This window comes from Hyalella azteca, unplaced genomic scaffold (genome assembly GCF_000764305.2).
Source record: "Hyalella azteca isolate HAZT.00-mixed unplaced genomic scaffold, Hazt_2.0.2 contig11464, whole genome shotgun sequence".
NCBI classification, from domain to species: Eukaryota; Metazoa; Arthropoda; class Malacostraca; order Amphipoda; family Hyalellidae; genus Hyalella; species Hyalella azteca.
In genome coordinates, this window is record NW_025941463.1 from 1 (window position 1) to 25,229 (window position 25,229).

A 25,229-nucleotide genomic window follows, 5' to 3' on the forward strand; every position below is an offset into this window, starting at 1 on the left:
CTCAGAAGGAGGATTATTGAAATCACTTCCACAGAATTCCTGAAGTTGGGAGTTGGTTAACCCATGCGCATGGTCTTGAGTAGTGTTTTCAGGAATGGCGCCAGGATCGATGAGATCGGCCGATTCTGCACATTGAACTGGTGCAGCCATGACACACGCACTTGTTAAAGTAAACAGAGAGATTTTGAGCACGTCTTAATTCGTCAACGGCTGAATGTACTCTCCGACTGAACTCTCATCAAAATTACTAGGCTAACAACCTTTTATTTTTCTGAACCTGGTCCGGCGGATCAGTCCGGGTCCGGGTTTTAGTCACTTGGTCAGGGTCCGGCGGACCGGTCCGGGTTTTAGTCAGTATCGTTCTTGCAGATGGCATAAAATATAATGAGATTTAAAAGTAATACTTTTGGAAAAAAAGTAATACTTTTAAAAAGTAAATTAAAAAATATAATTTTAAAATTTACTTTTAAAAAGTAAATTTAAGAGTAATACTTTTAAATTTGTGATCACTTAACTCAATCAGTATGCGAGGAAATTCGGACCGTCAGACTGTATATTTTCCCTAGCTGAGACGGTAGTTTTATTGTACCGTATTTGTACGCGTTCATTACCAGTATTGAACGCGTTTATTACCAGTCAAAGCAAAAGATTTCCAACTTCTCAGCGCACACTGCACACACTACACAGCACAGTACCGCCAATACCTACAGAGCGTCGTCGGTATCCATAATTAACCGAGTACCCCGGCCGGTAACGGTAAGTGTTTTGAATGGAGTGACGGCGATCGAAAGACGTCTATATGTTGATTTGCTAGTCTTCATAGTCTCACGGAGGCGGCGATGGTCCGCAGTTTCCATCCTTGGAAAGCGCTGATAATGATAAGCGGTAAAAGAGAGAACTCAGAGAAGCCACCTGGTGAACTGTCTAGGTACTAGGGGACGACTGAAATAGCCCAGCATTGCCCAATAGGCCAATACCAGCATAATTTTCATACTTCACCCCATGCGCAAGCATGCTGCAGAGCAAATTAGCCAACATGATTACTTGCTGAAAGCCACAGGGACCAAACCCCTTCATGGATGTAAAACAGCGAGCCAATGAGCTGCAAGCCACCAAAACAATGGTTGTAACCCACACACTAAACCCCAAAATATTTCTATTCCATGCAGCCTAGCCCCTTCCCTACTTTTGATAAAGAACGCCCTGCGCCACAGGGCTATCAGTACACTGCTACTTCTCCAGCCTGTCCATTCTTCTGGAGGCTAAACCTCCACGCTTGACGCTTATCCCCTGCTCCTTTTGGTACCAGCTTGCGGAAGAATTCTAACCAAACCTAACCTAACCCTTTTGTGGAAAGGTGGAGAGAAGGGGGTAAGTGTGGAGAAAGAAGATGCTAGTGAGCGTCAGGGCTGGGCTTACGCCTGCGAAGTGGGTAAGGTGATGCGACAGTCCAGGTGCGGGGCCGTTCCCATTTACGGCAGTCTGGTGCGGTCTGCGGACCCTGTGGTTTACGGCATTTGTAAGAAGTGATGGTATGGGCTTAAATCATTGGTGTAGGAGCAGCTATTGGGCATAATCCGTTAGTATCAGCTTGTGGGCTAAGGTAAAGCAATGCGGATTGCAGAAGTTGAAAATTTTATGAAATGACATGTTTGCGAAGTGCAAACTGCGATTTTTTAATCAAACAAAAATTTATGACATTCGAGCCGCGAGATTTCATACCTACTGAAATTATATGATATTAGAGCCGCGAGATTTCATACCTACTGAAATTATATGATATTAGAGCCGCGATATTTCAGACAAAAATAGGACTTTTCCAGACTAGCTTGTGGGCTGAGGCATTGCTTGTTTCAAGCTGGTGTGGCAAGATGAGGCAAGTAAGAAACTAAGAACAGCTGCATAGGATTTAGGCTGACTATTTCTATTGCATGTAGAGGGTTGGCATTGGCTCTTGGGCTAATTTAAGAGTCAAATTTTTGGTCTACGGCAGAGCTCCCGGAGTCCCGGTACTAGTAGGTAGTTTATTCACTGTGAGAGCTACATTTGAGCACCAAAGCATATGTGCTCATAGCCACCTAAACCGTGCTAAAACTACTTGCTGTAGCGCTCAATTCTGATGGTTGTGACTTGTGACGTTGTGAGAGCATATATTTGAGTATTTTTGAGCACCCAAGCTGGCCAAGCATAAAGCATTCGTGCTCAGAGCCATTGGAACTACACACTATAGCGTGGGGATTTGGAACTATGCACTGTAGCACACAGTTCTGATGGCTGAGAGTGTATATTTGAGCGCCCAAGCATACACAGTCAAAGTCACCACTCACCAGCAGGCTGGAATTCTAAGAATGGAAGTTCACTTATAAAAAAGCTTTCCACCCAAGGTGAAAAGCTTTCCTTGGATGCGGTGCTCTACCAGCCTGCCAGGGGCAGGAGACTGACTATAAATGAAAAGGAGGATCAAAAGTGGACAAAATGTTTCAATTGTATAGTACATTAGGTTTGTAATAGAATTATTTGGATATCTCATGTTTGATAGATATTTTTTATTTGTCTTATATTTAATGATTTTTTTTTAAATTTTCAGGCCTTTTGTTTGTAATGATCAAGTTTTAGTTAAGTATTTAGTTAACCAGTACTGTAGTACATATACCATACTTGGGGGCAGGGCTTATGGGCATAACCAATCACAGCTTGAAAGCATCCCCATCAGCCAATCACAGCTTGACAGCATTCCATCAACCAATCACAGCTAGAAAGCAGATAATATTACAATTCTATTATCCAATCAAAGCTGGAAAGCTGAAAGTGGCTAAAATAACAAACCAATCACAAATGGAATTCTGGAAAGGGATAGGATATGTAAATAATGGACTGAAAGTGTAAAGTTCCTAACTTCCTGGCCTTTCCAAGCTTTCAGGTCCTGCTTTCCAATAAGCTATGTGTACTGGTTAATTTATTATCCCTCTAGAATTCCACACTGCTCACCAGAACTACTTGCTGTAGCATGCAGTTCTGATGGCTGTCACCTCGCTCACCTGTGTGAGTGTATTTTTGCACCCAAGCATATGCACTCAGAGGTACCTAAACTACTCAATGTAATGTGCAGTTCTGATGGTTCTAAACTTCTAAGTGCATATATTTGAGTGCTTACATTGAGAGAGCCACACGACAAATCATTTTAAATAAACTGACATCATTAGTCTAGCCACCTGAACTACGCGCCATAGAGCGTACCATATCCAAATCCAGGTCACAAAACCCAATCCAACCAAACCCAACCCAGTGCAACCCAAACCAAGCCAACCCAATTCAACCTCACTCAATTAATATCAACCCAACCTAACTGAACCCAACCAAATCTAACTGAACCCAACCCAATGCAACTGAACCCAATTCTATCAAACCCAACCCAATGCAACCCAAACCAATTCAACCCAACCCAAAGCAATTATAACCTATTTGAGCCAACCCAATTCAACCCAAGCCAATTCAATCCAGCCCAATCGATCCCGATTAAAATCAACCCAATCCTTCTCAATGCAACCCAACCCAATTGATCCCAATTAAAATCAACCCAATCCTTCTCAATGCAACCCAACCCAATAATTCATCCTAACCAAATTTAACCCAACCCAATCTAACCAAATCCAACCCAATTGAACCCAACCAAATTCAACCCCACATAACTCAATCAACCAAAATTCAACTAAACTCAACCTAATCAAACCATATTCAATCAACAAATCAATTCAATACATTCTAAGTTGATTTAACTAAATTCAACCACACCCAACTCATTAACTCAACCCAATTCATTCCAACATAATTTAATTCAACCTTATTCAATTCAACCCAATCAATTCATTCAACTCAAGCCAACCTAATTCAGTAAAATTGAATAGACTGAATTAGAATATATTAGAATGCATTAAGTTTTTATTTGATTGCACTAGATTTCCTTGCAATGCATTAAAATGCACTAGAACACATTAAATGGAATTAGGGTACATTAGGTTTCATTAGATTGCATTACATTGCATTAGGATACATTAGATTGCCTTGAATTGAATTAGAATGCAGTAGATGGCATTAGTTTTCATTAGATTGCATAAGGTTACATTAGATTGCAATAGGTTACATGAGATTGCCTTATGTTACATAAGATTGCCTTAGGTCACATTACATTGCTTTAGAACACAATATTTTGCATTAGAACGCACTAGATCGTGTTAGAACGCAATAGATCGTGTAAGAACGCAATAGATTACGTTAGAATGTAATAAATTGCATTAGAAAGCAATAGATTGTGTTAGAACCCTATAGATTGCGTTAGAAAGTAATAGATTGCATTAGAAAGCAATAGATGGCATTAGAACGCAATATATTGCGTTAGAACACAATAGATCACGTTAGAACGCAATAGATAGAATTAGAACGCAATAGATCATGTTAGAATGCAATAGATTGCGCTACATTGCAATAGATCGCGTTAGCATGAAATAGATCACATTAGAATGCAATAGATCACGGTAGAACCCAATTGATCGCATTACATCATGTTAGAATGCAATAGAGCGCGGTAGAACGCAATTGATCGCGTTAGAACGCTATTATGGCTTTACATCGCATTTGAACGCAATAGATGGCTTTACATCGCGTTAGAACGCAATAGATCGTGTTACATCGCGTTAGAACACATTAGGTCGCGTTAGAATGCAATAGATCGCGGCAGAAAGCAATAGATTGCGTTAGAACGCAATAGATTGTGTTAGAACACATTAGATCGCGGTAGAATGCAATAGGTCACGGCTGAATGCAATAGATCGCGTTAGAATGCAATAGATCGATTTTGGCTTGCCAGACGTATGCACATTAGGCGCGCCAGACATATGCACATTATGATCGTATGCACAACGCATTGAGTGCGTTAGACGTATACACATTATGATCGGGTGACAGATACAAGCAATCAAACAAGCTGAAGATGTGCGCAGTGTTGGCAGGGCTGATCGAGCAATCCTTAGTATATGATTGGTCATGGATGCACGAGCCATAGTTCATGATCGGCCATGGACGCCCGAGCCATTGTTTTTTGATCGGCCATGGACGCCCAAGCCATAGTTTATGATCGGCCATGGATGCCTGAGTTATAGTTCATGATCGGCCGTGGATGCCCGAGTTATAGTTCATGATCGGCCGTGGATGCCCGAGCCATAGTTCATGATCGGCCATGGACACCTGAGCCATTGTTTATGATCGGCCATAGACGCCGATTTTAGGTTGAGGTGTCTGATGGAGAGCTTGAAAAGATGCCAATATCTCGAGCTGAAAGGCCCTACTTTACACCCTGGAGACCTCAAAGATCTTTCCAGGCTCTCCTCAACCTCAAGTTGGTTTTTGAGTCAAATAAGTAGACCTTAACACCAGTAAGAGTAAAGTATCATCATGAATAGTGCATACCAGCCTTATCATATGTAAGATATTGGCTAAAATTTGGAGTGGAAGAGATAATTAAAAAATAATTGATTCTAAAAAATCTCTGGTTTGCCACTATGCAAGTTAGCTTTCCTGCTCCCATGCTCCCAGTCCAGGAGGCTAGGAGCCAGGGCCCAGGACCGTAGTGCCAAAGGGGAAAATTTCTTATTGCCCTTCCTCAAATTCATTATCAAGTCCTATAAATTGGCTAGTAAGTATCATGCATAATCATGGTTCATGGACAGTGGAATTCTAGGAATGGAAGTTCTTTCAAGTTCACTTATTAAAAAGCTTTCCACCCAAGGTGGAAAGCTTTTTTTAGACACAGCACTCTGCCAAGTGCCAGGTGACTGACTTTGAAGGAAAATGAGATTAAAAAGAGGAGTGTGGACAAACTGTTTCAATTTCTTTAATTTATTGGAATTTTTTTAAAATTTCCACTCCATGTGTTTGAAATGATCAAGTTTAAGTTAATTATTAAGTTAAGTTAGTTTTAGGATTAAGTTAACCAGTACACATATATTTGGGCACATCCAACCACAGTTGGCCTGGAAAGGATGACATCACAATACCATGAACCAATCACAGCTGGAGAAGGGATGACATCACCATCTAATCAATCAATCACTGCTGGAAGTCTTTCTCTTTTCTCTTTCTGCTGGAAGGCTTTTCTCTTTCACTTCCCTTCCACTGAGTGGAAGGGAAGTGAAAGAGAATGACATCACAAACCTACCAACCAATCACAGCTGGAAAGGAATATCATAACCAGATATGTATATAATGGACAAAGTGGAAAGTTTCTGGCCTTTAAAAGCTTTCAGGTAAGTCCAGCTTTCATAACTATCAAGTCCTGCTTTCCAATATGCTATGTGTACTGGTTAATTTAATAGTACTGTACCCCTCTAGAATTTCACACTGATTATTCATGAATAGTACCTACCACATACCGTACCACTTACCAGAATTATCATACATAAGAAAGCATAGTGGCAAACCTGGTATTTTTTTAATCAGTTCATTTTTAATTGCCTCATCTACTCATTTAATTGCCTCATCGATTTAAACCAATACCTATCTTACGTATGATAATTTTGGCAACCAAATACTTTACTGGTCTATTTATTAGACCCAAAAATGAACCAATTCTAAAAATATCTGGTTTGCTACTATGCTCAGGATCCAGATGACAGGTCCCACTCCCAGGCCTCCCTCAGGGCTCTGCATAGTCATAGTGTCAAAGCATTGAGTTTTTTAGGCTCTTCCCTTACTTCAGTTTTGAGTGAATTATTGTGGATACCAGCATTTTCATACTTAGAATATTGGTTTAGATCTCGAGTAGATCAGGTGATTAAAAATGAACCGATTCCAAAAAATCTGTGTTTTGACACTATGGCTGGCTCAGGCTCCCACTAACTGACCTTCAAATCTAGTGAATAATAGTAGTAGTGACTACTGTGCTGCCCATGCATGCCTCATGTCAATATCTTTCTTCCTCTTCTCATAAGTTTTTTGTGTGAATTGTTCTTTGTGTTAATCATGGTTAGCAATAACACTTTTGTTAGCTAATTTATTTTGATCAATGAATTTTTACATTGCTTTAATTTTCAGATTGTTCATTAATTTTTAATTAGCTACTGGTACCTACCATCAAATCCTTGCCACTCAAGTCTTGGATGAGATTTTCTCATTGGCATTGCCTATTTGGTCTCAGTGTAAATATTTTCATTATTCTGCACTTAATTTGAAACTTGCCAAATAATCAAATAATGCTATACAAAAGTTACAGAAATAGAATTGATAGGGTTTGGTTAACAAATAATAATCTAAAAGCTGTTATGATATTGCTAGAAAGCTGTGTGTTCAGTAAGAAAAATATATTTTCATTACTTTATAGAAATTTTATTTACAGATGCCTTCCATGTCAGAAATAGCCCAGAAATTATCTCCCAAGAATCTATTTAAAAAAATTAAAGTAAGTTGTTTCAGTTAGTCAAAATAATTAATTTTAATTTTTTTCAATGGAAGTTGAATATTACATATTTGGCATTAAAAAAGTTACTCTTTTTATTTTTCAGAGTTGTACATTTGAATGCTTTTGGATAGGTTTCCATTTATTACTACTAATTTCTTCATTTGTATTATTTATAGACGAATCTATTATAGTTTATTATAGTATTTAAATGACAATGACTTATGGGGTGACACTCCTCAATGTTCTGCCCAATTTTATAAATTTGTAATGAAACATAAATCTGAACATAGCTTGAAATTTCTTTACATTTACCTTTCTATATTCTATAAGCACTTTAAATCTTGCTAAATTTTAGGGAATGGAGGCATAGCAGATCTGAGATCAATCATTATGATTTCATTTTTGCTGTTCAAGGTTGAATTTGGCCAGCCAAATAGTTAGGGCATGTACAAATGATAATTCCATCAACTGCATGGTAACAACAGCATCACTTGGATCATTGTTAGTGCTGGTACTCTTTGTGATAGAAGTACGGTAGTCACATGATAACTATATAAAATATATTTTTATTGCATTTTTAGGTTATCCCATGCCCCATGGTAATTCAAGAGCCACTAGCACAATTTTTCCAAGGAAATAAATTGTTGAGTTCTAGGGTTTTATTTTCTTAAAGTCAAAACAGTCCAAGGCATGCTGTTTTATGTTACTTTATTATTATAATTTATTATAGAACATTGTTCTGATACCTTGAGAATCCTGTCTAATATAATAAGTAATTAACAATATAAATGCCTGATAAATATTTTTGAAGAACATGTGAAAATATATATGTACAGTTAAAAAGAATGAAATATGTTTAATTGCATTTTAATATGGCATAGTACTTTGAGATTAATATATAACACACGGATGTATATATCCAAAAGAGCCTTACTATTGAATTAAAATAATCATGTACAGGTATTTATGAATTTAAATGTTTCCTTTGCAAATATTGTGAGTAAAACACTTTTCAAATAATATTTGAAACAATTGTGGAATTGTATATTTGCACTGTACCGGTATCTAATGTTTAATCTCAAAAATTCATGAAATAATTAATTTTTTTACTTCAAATATATTTTAAAATTTAAGGAGCTTAATATACATTAAATTGAATTAGAATTTGGAGAGGATGCCTTCAATTATGTGAAATTTTTAAACTTGTCTAAAATTTTATTGATACTTGAAAATTGTTCCTGCATACATACAGTGGGGGGAAATAAATATTTGTACACTTGAAAAATCGTATTTTAATGTATGTAAGTAGTACTAAGTACACAAACTTAACAGGAAAAGTGATTTGAATTATGTGTAGAGACACATAGTATTAAAAAATACTATCAAAAGAAATTAAATCTCAATGCAACAAAAAACAATGTAACATGTTCACTTTTCGGGTGAAAAAAGTATTCGTACAAAACAATAAATCCGCATTATTTTAATTTAATACTTGTTTGAATACCCTTTATTCAGCTCAACAGATACCAGTCTATTTCTATACGTCTCGACCAATGATTTGCAGATGCTGACTGGTATTTTATACAATTCTTCTTGGCACACCACCTTAAGATTCTCAATGTTTGTTGGGGACCTTTTCTTAATTTGAATCTTCAAATACCGCCACAAATTTTCAATCGGATTTAAGTCCGGCGACTGGCTTGGCCATTCCATAACGTGTACATTTCTATCAGCGAACCATTTCTTTGTGGATCTTGCAGTATGCTTAGGATCGTTATCCTGCTGGAAAATCCAATCACCAGGTAGCTCTTGTTTCTCAACAGAAGTCGTCAAATTATTTTCCAGGATGCTCTGGTAGTTTGCAGCATTCATCCTACCATCTATAAGTGATATGTTACCAACACCTTTTGCGGAGAAACAGCCCCAGATCATGATGTTGCCACCACCAAACTTTACAGTAGGCACAGTGTTCTTTGGAAGGTAGGCTTCACCGTCTTTCCTCCACACATGGTGACGATAATTTCGACCGAAAAGCTCAATTTTTGTTTCGTCCGTCCAAAGAACCTTTTCCCAAAAAGCATAGTCTTTGTCCTTATGCTCCTTGACGAATTTCAGCCTGGCATCTTGATGTCGTTTCATTAGGAGTGGGGTCTTTCTTGGGGTGCGTGATTTTAATTCGTTTCTGTGAAGTTCATTGCTTATCGTTCGTTTGGTTACTTGAATTCCTGAGGCACTCAGGTGACTTTGCAACTCTCCTCGAGTAATCTGTGGATTTTTTTGGATTTTTCGTCCCAATAATCTAGCAGATCGTGCAGAAATCTTCCTAGGAGCACCTGATCGTCTTTGGTTTTCAACGCTGTCACGGGTCTTGAAGCGTCCAATGAACGAAGCAACTGTACTAAAAGGAACATTCAAGTGTCTAGCAATCTTCCTATAACTTTCTCCTTCCTTCCAACGCGATAGAATTAGTTGTTTAACTTGTTTTTGGGAACTTGTTAGTTCTTTACCTTTAGCCATTTTTGAGACCTTCTTGTACGTACTACGGGCAGTTGCAGAATGATCTGGTAGTTGCAAAATACCTTAACTATGGTTACTGATTACATTACTGGAACGTGCTACATGTTTCTAGTACATTCTGGAATGTTCTGGTGTGAAATATTAGTCAAAAGTTGTTTTGTACGAATACTTTTTATCGAATACTGTACCGAAGAAGTTAACATGTTGCATTAATTTTTGTTGCATTGAGATTTAATTTCTATTGATGCTATTTTTGAATACAATGCGCCTCTATACATAATATAAATCACTTCTCCTGTTCAGTTTGTGTACTTGCATACATTAAAATACGATTTTTCAAGTGTACGAATATTTATTTCCCCCCCACTGTATATTAATTGTTTTTTTCAGACTGCAATTGGATGTGAAGACATGGAGAATCCAGAGGATCTTATCCAGTTTCCTGACACCCTGGAAGAATTTGGCTACCATTTCAGCAGTGGGTGGAAAATTAATGCATTGCATGCAATCCTGATGATACATGACAGGGCTAGGTATCTTCTGCTCTTCACTTCATTTAAATTTAAATTAAATTGGCTTTGAAGCAAAATTTGGTATAAAAGTAAATGGTTTTTCATGGAAAATTTGTTTGATTTTTTTCAGGGGTTGAATTTTTTCTGTTTTATGAATGAATGACATTATGGTTCAATGTGTATGATTTTCCAGCAGATGGTGAACTACGTACAATTGACACGGATGAAAAGTTCAATTTTGTGGTGAAGGAAGGTGATCACCACTACAATCAGATGCACTATGAGGCTCTAGGGAAGGTAATTGCTTTGTATTAAACAATTATAAATTATTTGAATTTGCCAGAATGACGTTGAGTTTATTTTGGAGGAGTTTGTCAGACAAATTTGGAACCAAGTGGATTTCGTTTTTTTTTTTCTCAAAATAGTACAGCATTCACCCTACTGTGGTCTCAGCAAAGATAATGCATGTGACATCACAAGTGCAACCAGATTGTTGTGTAGTCCTACATGAACAACTCTAAACATTTGTCACCATTCATTTGTTCATATTGTATATCTCAAATTTTATTTACATGCCTACTAATTTCATTTAACATTACCTCAATTAGATTTTAGCTATCATCTTATTTCCTACTAGCCATTTCAATCTAACGCTAATTAATACAGTTGAGACTCCCGTGTTCTCTGCAAAACTTGCATATCTCATTTCGTGGTCATTATTTGATCTGCTAGAAAAAAATGAACCAATTTTATTTACTGGTTTTCCTAAATAATTAATTTAACAAAACCAGTGGAGCACATGTGTGAGGTAAATACAAAATGTGTAGGGAGGTGCAAAACTATAAATTCCCAATTTTGGCATCTCAGGTAGGTATGGTATTCTTTCAAAATCAGGGTAATGTTTACAAAAGTTATTTGTTACTTTGCTTTACTCAATTTTTGTCTCTCTCCTAGTCTGGTCTCCATTTCATATTTATGCTCTTCTCAGGTTATTGAAAAACACATATATGCACTTCTGGAGAAAGATTGCGGACTCCTTCGGCTGCCAGTGCCATCACTCGATTTTCTTGAGAAGAATTCAACCAAAAAAATTCAAAATATTCAACCAAAATATCACAACCAAACTGATGATGCCAAGGCTGCTGCATCTGGCAAAGAAAAAGCTCTTCCTGGAAAAGAACCATCAAATATCTCTGACTCAGCCGTGGACAGGCACCCAAGTGTGGGAGATGAATCTCTTGTAACAGAAGAAAGTTCTCCAGCTGATAATTTGCAGTTGTCTCAACAAATTCAATCTGGATGTGATGACAGCAAGATTGCTTTAGAATCTAGCACAGATAATCAACAAGATGTCGCTAAATCTCAAACTCAGGCAATCGCAGTTGATCTTGCAGGAATGGACCATGCAGAATCAACCATTACTGAACAAGCCATGGAAAATGAATCGGTTACGAGTACCGGTAGTCCAGTGTCTTTGGTTGATGACCCATCCACCACAGTTTCAACTCAAACTTCGTGCACAAATGAGCCTGAAGGCTTCATGTTTGCCTCTGAGGGATGGAATAAACAAGATAAATTGTTGGTACTCATCCACGGCAGCGGCGTGGTCAGGGCAGGACAGTGGGCGCGGAGGTGAGCCTTTCATGTATTAGTAGGAGTGCATAAGTGTGCAGCAACGTGAATATCATTACTTTAATCTATATTGTCCTGTTTAACTCGCCTTTCAAAAGTTTTATTGTCAAATAATGTTTCTCAGATAGTCTACAATGTTTAACTTTTTTCTTTTCTGATATAGCTAGCATTGCTATACAACAGACATGAAAATTGTTGAAAACATCATTTGTATTTATATTTACACTTTACGTAATCAAAATGTATGAATATACTACTATAGTTTCAGATTGTTTCTGATTCTATAAGTATATAATATCCTTGCAATTTCAGGTTAATAATTAACGACAACCTTGACACTGGAACACAAATACCGTTCATCAAGGAAGGGCTTCAGTTGGGCTACGGGATCATCGTGATGAACACGAACCACAACCGCTCACCTGACGGACATGGCTCCTCACGTCCTATAATGGTAATAATATGCGCATATTGTTCCTTCTGTGCCATTATTCCTTCTATGTCATTATTCCTTCTATGCCATTATTCCTTCCATATCATTATTCCTTCTATGCCATTATTCCTTCTGTGCCATTATTCCTGATATATCATTATTCCTTTTGTGCCATTATTCCTGCCATACCATCATTCCTTCTATGCCTTTATTCCTTCTATGCCATTATTCCTTCTGTGCCATTATTCCTTCTGTGCCATTATTCCTTCTGTGCCATTATTCCTTCTATGCATTATTCCTTCTATGCCATTATTCTTTCTATGCCATTATTCTTTCTATGCCATTATTCCTTTCATATCATTGTTCCATCCATACCATTATTATGAAAAATTTAAAAGCAAAGATAATGTTCCAAAAATTCACCATATCTTATAGGAGACGTTCTCTAGAAGATATGGTGAATTTTTGTGGAATTTTTTTAGCCTGTAAATTTTTAGTGAATTTGCCATGTAAGCAATCAAATGACATTGATACTATGATATGATTCCTGTATCATTACTCCATATCAACGCCATTTTTTGCCCCTCTTATGTAGTTTAAGGTACATATGCACCTTAGGTACATTTAATGTACAAATGTACCTTAGGTACAGACTAAGGTACATCTAAGGTAGGTACATATGTACCTTAGGTACATATGTACCTTAGGTACATCTAAGGTACACCTAAGGTACTTATGTTCCTTGGGTACGTGTAAGGTACATCTAAGGCACGTGTAAGATGCGTGTTAGGTCCCTCACCTGCATGCCCTGCATTGGACTAACTAATCTGTGGTGTGCAGGGCAGCGAGTCGCCGGTGGCGCACGCGCGCAGCGTGTGGCGTGACTATGTGATGCCCTCCGCAGCTCTGCACGTCGCTGTCGTCGCCCACAGCTATGGTGGTGTCGTCACTACCAGCCTCGTCAGTAGCTCGTCCTATTCTAGTGTAGTGTTATCATCCTTTATTTATCCTCTGCAATGTTGTCGCCCACAGCTATGGTGGCGCTTATTCTAGTGTAGTGATATCATCCTTTATTTATCCTCTGCAATGTCGACGCCCACAGCTATGGTGGCGTCGTCACTACCAGCCTCGTCAGTAGCTCGTCCTATTCCAGTGTAGTGATATCATCCTTTATTTATCCTCTGCAATGTCGACGCCCACAGCTATGGTGGCGCTTATTCTAGTGTAGTGAAATCATCCTGTATTTAACCTCTGCAATGTCGTCGCCCACAGCTATGGTGGCGTCGTCACTACCAGCCTCGTCAGTAGCTCGTCCTATTCCAGTGTAGTGATATCATCCTTTATTTAACCTTGAAGTCCACTCTGTTATTTTTCGTGCATTATTTTGTTATTAATAACATTTCTGAATTTTGTCCTGAACTACTCACAAATTCAATTAAGATAACAACACGTTTGTCTTGGACTTTATGGACTTGACATCTCAATCTGGTTCTTAATGGGACTTTACATAAATATGAATCTTTTTTGGATCATTGCGACCTGAGTGTTTTGAACTCTTCCGTCTGACCCTGAATGGAACATTAGACAATTATCATGGAAAGTTACGTCCGAGCTCTGCTTTTGTTTCATGAAAATCTGTAAAGCCAAAGGTTCTCAAAACCTTGCCTGGCTGCAAAAACCATATGCCTAATAATTATCTATCTTCTCTATGAAACATACTAGTCTGTTGGGTGAGCTTATTGTGCTTTTGTGTCGTAACTGCCTTTGCTCTCGCCTCCCTTTTTAGCCAAAACAAAAACGCACATTATTTTAGCTCGAAATTAAAAAAAAAATAGTGTCCTTTTTAAGTAAGTTGATTAGGTGTGTATTTTCAATTTTGATTTTAATAATTTTAACACGTCGATGTAGCCAAAACGCAAAGAAAATAGTGCCCTTTTAGGTAAATTGACTACGTATGTATCTTCAGTTTTGATTTTAATATTAGTCTATGGCAGTGGTTCCCAAAGTGGGCATTACCGCCCTCCTGGGGGCTGTGGAAAGATCTGGGTTGAGTAAGAATGGAGCAGTAGAGGGGCAGCAGTCTGAAAACGAAGTCAGAAGGTCGTAAGTTTGTTTGACGATTTGTACACAACACATGCAGCACATGACTCAGAACCGAAAACATTTTCACGCGCTAAAAATCACCGTTTGATAGTTAAGAATTTATATTCAAAATTTCTTTCGAATATGTTCTGTAGTTTGGAAGAAATGATTCGAGCACTACGATTTTCGGTCCATATAGCCTTATAATTCCCGAATGAAGGTGAAATTAGAAAATTTTTCACGAGCTAATCATCATTGTTAGGTTCTAATGAATACGTGTTCCAAGTTTCATCAAGCTGCGTTCATTAGTTTGGGAGAGATTCCTTGATCATTGAATTTGGAGATTGGCCGTGAAACCGGCCACGAGTCTGGCCGTAAATTTGTCCAAGCCGTCTTGAATTTCTAGTGATGAAACAGTTAAAACTGCTAAAAAATATATTTATTTACAAAATGGGGTTCTATTTGTGGAATACACATTTGTGTTTAACCTTTCTCTTTTAAAATTGCAGCGTACTATCAAGGGGAGCCAAAGTGGGCGCCAGCCTGAAAAAGTTTGGGAACCACTGGTCTATAGACTAATATTAATATTAGGAACTATTTTTAACTATTAACATGACTCACATTAGTCTTGTAATGCTAACTGTCTGTAATATATAAATCTGTTCCTGCACTTTTTATGTAGTATGTTGTGCATAGTTATTTGGCAACAATTCTGTAACATCCGTGCTGTTCCTGCAGTTCCAGGAGTTCACGCAGTACTTCGAAGACAAGGTGTTTGCCGTTGCCTTTACGGACTCCGTGCACAGCAGCCCGCTACCAAAAACATTCGGCCATTTTCTCAAGGTTTGTCTATCGTGTTGATATTGAGTCTATCATGCTGATATGCAGCCTATCATGCTGATATGCAGCCTATCATGCTGATATGCAGCCTATCATGCTGATATGCAGCCTATCATGCTGATATGCAGCCTATCATGCTGATAGTTTGTCGAGGCCTCCTGACAGGAAATATCTGCTCATGTATCTATTCTTACATGTTAAATAGTCCACTGCAACGAAATCCCATTATTATGTCTGTTATATAATAATTTCATGAATTACCGACAAGTTTTCTGCATATATTGTATAAAAGTAAATAGAAAACATCTTTTCAATGAGACGAGCTTAGAATTTTAAATGGAACGAGCTATGGTTGAAGTGTGCGCTCTAAAACGCTTCATCTTTGAGAAGTGCTCCCAGACTTCCGGCCCTAGGCATGCCATTTCCAGCATCTGGATTGAAGTAACTATCAATGCGATTATAAATTCATTTGTTGTGGCATGTATCTCCTTAAGAAGTATGTCTTATTAATGTTTAATGCCACAGATCTCGCGTAACTGGGTGACCAGTTCTGAACCTCTGGACACTCGACTCCGTCTCCGCGGACCAAGAGACGTGGTTATTTTTTCTGCAGGTGAGGAGTGATGGAGTGAAGTGTTAGCTCTGTCTCTTATACACATCTNTGATGGAGGAGTGAAGTGTTAGCTTATGAGCTGGTGTGTGGTGATGGAGGAGTGAAGTGTTAGCTTATGAGCTGGTGTGTGGTGATGGAGGAGTGAAGTGTTAGCTTATGAGCTGGTGTGTGGTGATGAAGGAGTGAAGTGTTAGCTCATGAGCTGGTGTGTGGTGACTGTAGCAGGATTCCCACATCCATTTTTAACGAACATCTAAACGTGAAGTATAAAACAATACGGTTAAAATAATTTCGATCAGGTACAAATAACCGATCTCAATAGTGTTACGTCAAGGTACGTGCTCAACTAATATTTTTTGGTATTATTCACTAATTTTTTATATTTGAATCATATACTGCATTTCTTCACCCGTCAAGCTTATTAGCTTGAATGAGCATTCAGTGGGAACATTTTCCCATAAATTTTTTACGTGCTTGCTGCTACGTTTTGTTTTTTTGTGAATAAAGTTATTGTTTAGCTGTTTAGTTATCGTTATTTAGTAATTAAAACACTTAGGCGTTTAAAATATTTAGTTGCTATAATATTGTATTGCTGTATTGTAATAATGAAATATCTAACAAAATTATTTTAGATGGATTAGCAGAAATTTAGTTATTAGTGCTGCTGTGCGATCATGGCCATCTTTGGAGTCGTGCCGATTTCCCAACTGGCTGCAATAAATGCAATTGATTAGTGAAAGCAATTCATTGATGAATGGAAGTGTTTCTCATTGGTAATTCATACCGGAGTCCTGTAATAGAAGAAGATAGTCAAATTCACGTCATTTACTACAGAACTGAATATGCCCTGCCGTCGCCTCTGGAAGTGTGTTACTGTCGGGCGCTGTTCTCACTAACTCGTTTATAATTGCGCTCTGAATTAGGGCAGAATTAATCGATTCATTTATGCTTTTGATTTGCACCAGTGCTTCAACGCTACTCATGTGCTGTGCATTGCGTTTATGTTCTGCATTGCACCTGTGCCTTGGCAACTCGTTTGTGCTGTGCACTGTAACCGTGCTTCTGATTTTTAATGCACTGCTTTGGGTCCTGCATTGCGTTTGTGTTCTGCACAGCTTGTTTGTTGTGCACTCTGTCTGTGCTTCTGTAGTGCATCTGTGCTTATATGCACTGCTGTTATATCTTGCGTTTATGCGGTGCACTCTAATTTATCCCACAGTTAGTTAACCTGGCTAGTGGCTACCACATTCTTTTTTCGCTCCGGTGCTGAGGGTAACCGAAATTGCGATGGATTATGGATTTAATGGAAGCGATTCCCATGCAACGTTTCGGATGATTTTCAATGAGTTGTCGTTCGATGATTTATTTCATCCATAAGAAAGCAACGTGGTCGTGAATAATCAAACGATAATACCTAATTTGTCAGTACCGCGCCTGCCAATGGTTGCTATCTTTTAAACCTATTTCAGTTTAGAGGTACCTATTGCATAGGTTTTCCCATATCTGTTCTAAGATACATACATGATTTATGTAAAGGGTAATGAACATTTTTGAAAGAACTTGAATTTAGTCTGTTTGCTACTATCGAGGAAGTTTACATCAACATTTTACCTAGTGTTTGAGTTTACATCCTTTCGAGCGCAACTTCTTGGGTACCGTGACTGTTGCTATGTTTCATCTGCTCCTCTGCCAATGAATATATGGTAATTTAGGCATCTTGTACACCACTAACACATTTGCCTGGTGCAACCCGGGATCGATAACCCCTACAATTTTCCAATCCCGTCATCCCGAATCTCGTAAATATTAAGCCTCTTGTGTGCTAATTAAAGAAAGATTTGTTTAAACCCAAATTGATGGTAAATATCCCATTTAATCTTGTTAAAAAATGGAACAACTCTTTAAAAGTAAATTTAAATGTCTTAACTTAAACATTAAATTTCAATTTTGGGTCCGATCCTTTTCTCCCTGTTTCACAATGTCTTTCTATTCTTCCACTAGGAACGTATTTTCAGGTCCAAGTATTGTCCAGACAGAGCCTATCTATATATTTGCCCCCTATATACATGTATATAGGCTGTGTCTCTAGCCTCTATATATTTACGGTGCCAGGCATCAAAAACTCAAACAAAACTTGACAGATATTGCAACATGGAACATTTATTTTACTTAAATTTATATTTCAACATAGAACATTTATCTTACTGAATAATTGGACATTATGATCTCCTTAACTAAATTTTTTTGTCGAGTAAACAGGGACTTTAAAACCTCCTACTTTCAACGCGGCGTCATCATTCTAGTAATTTATCTAATACGAATTACGACTGCGCTCATATGCAGGCACAATTTCTCTAACTGACTTGATTCCCTCCGTCTTCTTAAACTCTAAGAATTACGACCGATGAATGCACTAAGATGAAGCATTTATTTCTTTCGGCTGTACTTTATCTGTTCCCGTTCTCGGCGACAAACTTTCTGCGTTTATGGACCGCAACAACTGCGGGCAAGATGTCCTAAGTTGCCGCGTTGCTGAACCGGACGTGACATTTTTCGCTGCAGCGCTAACCCTCCCGTTGTGCATTGATTCTGGAGGGGGCCAAGCGAAGAATGTAAGACTGACTTAACTGTCGGTGGAGACTGAAATATACGGCCTCTAATTTAACTGTTGTTAGCTTCACCGTTACATACTTAAATCACCGCTACATACTTAACACTGTTCGCAATCAGGGTTTTCCGCCGGATTTCTCAATTTGTCTGAAGTTGAGTAATAAAAAAATTTGGGGATAATTTTCTGCCAGAATGCAATTGTTCGCTGTAAAGCTGCCGATTCATTCTCATATTTTCTATCGTTAAAAAATAATTGATTACGAATTTTTATACCGGTTCATTTTTAAATATAATGTGCCACGAAATAAATCAATTTTTTTTTTTCAATAAAATGTATCACGCAAATAATCAACCTATAACATTAGCTGTGCCTCACTGGGGATCTCATGTGGGGCTTGGATGTTGCGTAAGCAGGATAAGGATATCTTACACTTTCCTCCTTTATATCCATCGTGCGGGTAGCCGACGTCTCGTGTGAGCAACTTCTTGCAAGATTTCGTTCTCCTTGTTGTTTACTCGTCCTTTTCTTGTTCTTCGTCTCGCTGAGATACTAACGCCGCTTATTCTACATAACTACCGAGCGCTAGCTGTTTAGGACCTTCTGCGACTTGTTTGTGATGAATAATTCTATATTTGAAAACAAGATCCTACAATCAAGATGCTTCACCCAATCGAGATCCTTCACTCATTCGAGGTGGTGGTAAATTATTTGTTTTGTATCTACGGTGCGACATTACTTCTTACGTCCCTCCTTACTTACTGATGATAATTTAAGAACGGCGTTCATAATACTGCGCCTCTAACAATGTGCTTAATTTTCTGTTGCCTGCTTCCTCAATTTCATATATTTCTCTTTTGCTTGTGATGTGTCTATTTTTATTCGACTCAATTCATTTCAGTTGTTCTTCTCTGACAATATTACTTACGCAATATTCTACAGACTAGAGCTTAATTAAAATAAGCATAACTTTTAAGGCATCAGCACTAAGTCCCACTTGTAATCATGGAAGTAATAACGAGCTCAAATAAAGATAGTAGTGATATTTTAGCTGAAAAAGATACCTCGCAAAACTCAAGAAACTAATATTCTCCACGTCTTGGGTTCCTCGATTTCTGGTTGCCGTCCCGGCCGCTGCAGGCTCCCCCGGTGGGAGCAGATGCACTCCGGCGCGCATTTTTGCAGCTTCCGCTAGATTGACGGGCCAATTTTTTGCGGACAGTCAGACCGCGCTTTGACATTTTTGCGACGTGTTCTGCGTTTCAGTCTCTGCGTTATGAGTATACGGGAAATACGATAATTTTATTCTTGTATTTCATGTTAATGTAACTTTAATTTAGCGTTTATTTTGAAGCATGTGCTTTTTTAACTCAATATGTTTTGTAGTTCAATATATGCCAATATCGGCATATATTCGATATTCGAAAATTCGGAATATATCCGAATTTTCAGCTGAAAATTCCCTTTGCGTAGTTCCTCTTATATTTCGCTGCACTCTCATGTCTTTAGATAATTTTGGTATTATCGAAAGTTGATTGATACAATTGCATTTTTTTCATGAAAAATAATTGAAAATTTTCATTAACTGAATTAATTCAGATCACATAATAAACATTATTTCAAATTAACCAGTATTGCGCCTCAAACTATTTGCTATACAAACAAGTAGCATACAGTGGTTGATGATGCGGTCACGTCGCAGGTGTGGCGAGAGGCAAGCAATTAATTGTTAGCCGCACACGTCGACCTCTGACGCGGCCAAATCAGCCGACCCTTGCCATGGCCTGTAGCTGTTCACGCGCTGTCCAGCGGTGCCGTTAGGCGACTTCGTTGCTGCATGTCAACTTAGGGGATGAACGTGCGGTCTACGTACATACCCTACGCTGTGTCACTTCCCTCGTTGTGTCATCTCCCTCCTTCCCTCCTTGTGCCACTTTCCTCGCTGCCACTTCCCTCGCTGTGCCACTTCCCTCGTTGTGTCATCTCCCTCCTTCCCTCCTTGTGCCACTTTCCTCGCTGCCACTTCCCTCGCTGTGCCACTTCCCTCGTTGGGTCATCTCCCTCCTTTACCACTTTCCTCGCTGCCACTTCCCTCGATATGCCACTTCCCTCGCTGTGCCACTTCCCTCGCTGTGTCATCTCCCTTGCTGTGCCACTTCCCTCGCTGTGCCACTTTCCTCGCTGTGACACTTCCCTCGCTCTGCCACTTCCCTCGCTCTGCCACTTCCTTCGCTGTGCCACTTCCCTCGCTGTGCCACTTCCCTCGCTGTGCCACTTTCCTCGCTGTGCCACTTCCCTCGCTGTGCCACTTCCCTCGCTGTGCCAATTCCCTCGCTGTGCCACTTCCCTCGCTGTGCCACTTCCCTCGCTGTGTCCTTTCCCTCGCTGTGCCACTTCTAGCAGTTGTTTGTGTTTCTTCACTAGCACTTCACTCCTGTGTTTCTTCTTCTCTTTCAGGTCTCGATAAAGAAGGAGTGCCGTGCGTTCAAGTTGCTTATAAGAAGTGCACAGCAGCATTGAGTCGTGAAGACGTTGATCGTGCGGGCCGTGGCAGCGCTGGTCAGGTGTAACACGATAGCGCTCTAATCCCCTGCCAATAGCTTTAGTGAGCGCGCCACGTGTCGCCATTATTGGGTGCCAAATTGCACAGCAACTCTAATGAAACGCGCGTCCCCTCAACGGGGACTCACTGCAAACGCGCCGGGCTCATTCACTGCACTCATCGTCGTCAGCTTTGATATACATTGCGCAATTCGTCAAGTATTCCTTTGCAATTGAACGATTTCTTCAAATTTCTGCTTCGATCGAATATTTTTGTTTGATCAAGCTGGAAAAGATTATACAAAAATTAAAATTGATCGTCAAATAGTGCTTTCTTTCTCTGCATGCAATAGAAAGTTTTACTTCGGCATGAATGTTTACGTCAGGATTCTATGACACGATTTAAGTTTGGAAAATTAGCATATAATCCAAATATGAGGATACTACAGTTTGTTAACGATGTACGGGCAATCAACTATATATCTTGATAATATTTCTGACTAGTTTCGAGTTCCTTGCATGCATTCTAAATGCAGCTCATTACGGGTTTAATGATAGATTTTTGCTTCTGCTTCTGTAACGGTTATGCATTGTGTACTCAAAGCATTGGTTTCGTTTTTTCCCTGATGTAAAGCAAAATTTTCTAGTTTATTTACTTCCAACGGCGAATAATCTTGTTTGCGTAATTTTTTACTTCTCTCAACACCGGTTTTCGTAACTCATATTGCACTTTATTTCATATTTCGAAATAAAGTTCTCCACGAGTTTAATATTTAAGTGAGCAAGTTTGAGCTTTTGTCACATCCTCGCTTTGTTAGCGGCCGTCAAAATTGAGACCCTAAATCGGCTTATGAGGCGGCGTGCAGCGGTCGGCGCGTGCCAGACGCGCGTTGCGTATCCAGTCGCACTCCCACGACGCTGCTGTGCTCCCATCCAAGAAATTATGCGCTTCACGAGCCGCACGTTTCCATATTGGATTTAAATGTATATTTGTCCATGTGAACTTACAGGTATATCCGTGCATGTAGATTTACATGTATATCGATACATGTGGAATTTGGATATACATGTATAATTTTGCATTTGTCTTTGTTCGCAAAAAATTCGCTGGATTTAATTTGATCTCTGTGAGGGAGTGATTTCGGCCCCAATTTTCCTCTGGCTTAAGTTATGTCATCGTATCTTTGCTACTATGCATTGTATCGATGCCTCTCATAAATAAGCAAAAAAACTTTTACCGAGATACGTCGGGTTAACTTTATCGAACACACAGTTTAAAAACCCCGCCCATTGACCTTACTAGAATTAGTTCGCCTCAACCTCCTAAATTACTTAATTTTTTTTTTTGTGAAAACTCGCTTTTACAGTTTAGCATCTATTTAGATTTGTTTCAGTTACTTAGTTTTATTAATTCACAGTAATATATAGTGTCGCTCCGCAACTCCCAATCTAAAATGAAGGCCAACAGTTAAGATGAGGTTTTTCTTCTCATTTTCTTGTTCTGTAGTTTCTTGGGATTTTCCGAGATTTTGCCTCATGTTCGAGTGCTGCGAAAAACGCTACTTCCTGTTTACTGTTACTTCGTCAAAGATCATTAAATTTTCCTTATCGATTCTTTTGAGAATGAAAGTGTGTGCTCATGCATTTTTCTTTCAACGCATGCGCTGAAAGTGTCACGTTCGCTCAAACATCCGAAAATTATAATTTGATAATTACAATTTATAATAAATTGTACATAGTCATTACAATTGATGTATAATTTTGCGTAATGATTTAAAGAATAACTTTTTGTTTCAGGAGTGCAGTCTCACGAGATGACCTCGTCGGCGAGCATGAAGAGTATCTTCAAATTTTTCAGTGAGCGTCTGGCGCTACCAACTTCCATGGACGTCGACCTCCCGGACTCAGGTAACGAAGAAGTGTCCGAAACCTTCCCTCAAGAAGATTCCGAAGTCGCTGTTGCGGAAGATGAAGAAAGTCCTGCTAAAAAGGTCACTAAATTTGAGGACAAATCTAATTGAACGCTCATTTTAAAGAAAGGTCGTGCGCCGATGGAGACTTGGAGGGGTAAGAATTTTTGATTTTGCAATCGGTAAATTTGTTTGCGGTTCCTCATGGCTATAGTCCCATCAGAACGTCGAATAACACCTGCATCATGTGTTGACGGCAGATTAAGTCGAGTGGGCAGTTACTTGATGTAGTCCGTCAAATTATTATTAATCAGGCAGAAACTTTCGCGTATTGTGCGCCAGTTATACGTATCGTTCGCAAGTGTTTTGAAAAGTTATTTGTTTTGGTATATCTCGTCTTATTAGTTTGAATTCAGTCGTTACAGTGCATTGCTTCAGTCCTGCACAAAATGTCTTCACTTCAATGTTTTATTGCACTGATTAACGTAAATTAGTTCTGGTAGTAATATCTGGAATAATTTTGCTTGATTTAATTTAATAATTTTATTTTACGTGGGTTTTGTGTCTGTTTTTTTTTTACTTGGCATACGCTCTGTCCCTGGAGAATTCGCATCTAAAACTGTTCTCAATAGGCACTTACTGGAAAGCCTAGTGATAAGAACGTGTATCAGTATGATTTGTATCAGTGCACTTGGGATTATACAGTTACTTCTCTAACTTTGATCCACTTTCAGTGTGTGTCTCAAGGTTATGTTTGTCATTTTCATTAATCAGTCGTCCAATAATGCGGTCCGCAGATGCAAGACCCAGGCTGTGATTGCGTATAACTTAGAAATTGTGTAGGGATCCGAGGCAACATAACAGCTGCACGCGAAGTCTGTGGGGGTTGCATGATTTTTAGCTTGTTGCTTTAAGGAAAATCTTTAACTATTTCTAATTATTTCTTTAAAACTAAGTCAAAATTTTCCATTTCTTATAGTTATCGTTAAGTATAAGACATTCAATTCTCTGCTTATTAACACATACCTACATTTTATGATATTTTGCGAGTCAATAAGAAACTGTCACATGCTTTAGTTTTTTGGACGTTTAGTGAGCTGAATGATGGAAATTGTCCCTGGAATTTGAGCTACGCTTTATCAAGAGAATAGTTTATGTCGATTAGATGGTTTCTGAAGCCTGCTTTGGAATATCGGTGGAATAAAACGATGTTTTAAACAATTTTTGAGATCATTTATTAATGAATCGAGAGAGAATATTTATACGAAATGGAGAATTTGTGGTTTATATAAGTACAAATTTGGGATGCCCTAATTCATCCTTATTCAAATGCTTATATCTAATATTTATTGTACTGCTGCACGTATTGTCTCGCACGGTCAGAAAATAACCATTGTCATACTTGGACCGCGTTCGGTCCTTAGTAACGCACATCAATTTTGCTTCGACATCAGTAAATTTAATATAAATGATGACAGTATCTTCATAAACATGCGAAAAAAATCCACGCTGTTTCGTTGCAGAATTTCTTGGCACAGAGTTTGAGTTTATATGAGTGCGGGTGTCGTGCATGCAAACATTCCTGTTCAACTTCAACTATGTGAAGCGTAACGATGTTCAGGGGCAATACTTTCAAAACTTGCTAAGTGAACGTAAGTATTTACGCTCTATTTTCTTGTCTATGATTGGTGGATTTTGCTTGAAAGGCCGTCAATGATTGGCTGATGAACTTACGATCTCTTAACTTTTTTTGAAAGTACAGGACCAGAGTTGTGATCTTACATTCAAGACGCTATGTTCGGCAGAGATGAATTTTATCGAGAGTTGATACATTTTAGGTGGTGTGAGTTACATGCTATCCTTTTCTTAGTTTCTGCCATCACTTTAGATTGTCCAGCGCTCGTGCAGGTAATTTAGTTTTGTAGAAAATTTTATATCAAAATGAGAATATTTTTTTCTCTTCAAACCCTTTCATTGTCATAGAAGAATGCATATCTTCAAAAATTACATCCCGTTTTAATGTGTTATAGGTAACATCATTTTGTTTTGCTGATCGAGTATTGATAACCAACGATAATTTTATGATGAAAA

At 38.6% G+C, this 25,229-nt stretch overlaps 1 protein-coding gene across 4 annotated transcripts; it reads left to right on the forward strand.

The window, feature by feature from the left end:
• Nucleotides 1–578: 578 nt before the first annotated feature.
• On the forward strand, nucleotides 579–24,810 carry LOC108680644 (cotranscriptional regulator FAM172A). 4 transcript variants are annotated; one of them, XM_018169522.2, is made up of 10 exons: nucleotides 7,086–7,190; nucleotides 7,388–7,450; nucleotides 10,358–10,445; nucleotides 10,673–10,776; nucleotides 11,468–12,111; nucleotides 12,424–12,565; nucleotides 13,385–13,504; nucleotides 15,365–15,469; nucleotides 15,992–16,079; nucleotides 23,026–24,810. In XM_018169522.2, exons 1-10 carry the CDS (start codon nucleotides 7,152–7,154, stop codon nucleotides 23,247–23,249), a joined length of 1,617 nt encoding a protein of 538 aa, XP_018025011.1. In that variant the 5' UTR covers nucleotides 7,086–7,151; the 3' UTR covers nucleotides 23,250–24,810. The 4 variants fall into 4 exon arrangements, with proteins under 4 accessions (XP_047738809.1, XP_018025011.1, XP_018025019.1 ...); XM_018169530.2 differs by having other exon boundaries at nucleotides 10,676–10,776; XM_047882853.1 differs by lacking the exons at nucleotides 7,086–7,190; nucleotides 7,388–7,450 and adding an exon at nucleotides 579–756.
• Nucleotides 24,811–25,229: the final 419 nt, after the last annotated feature.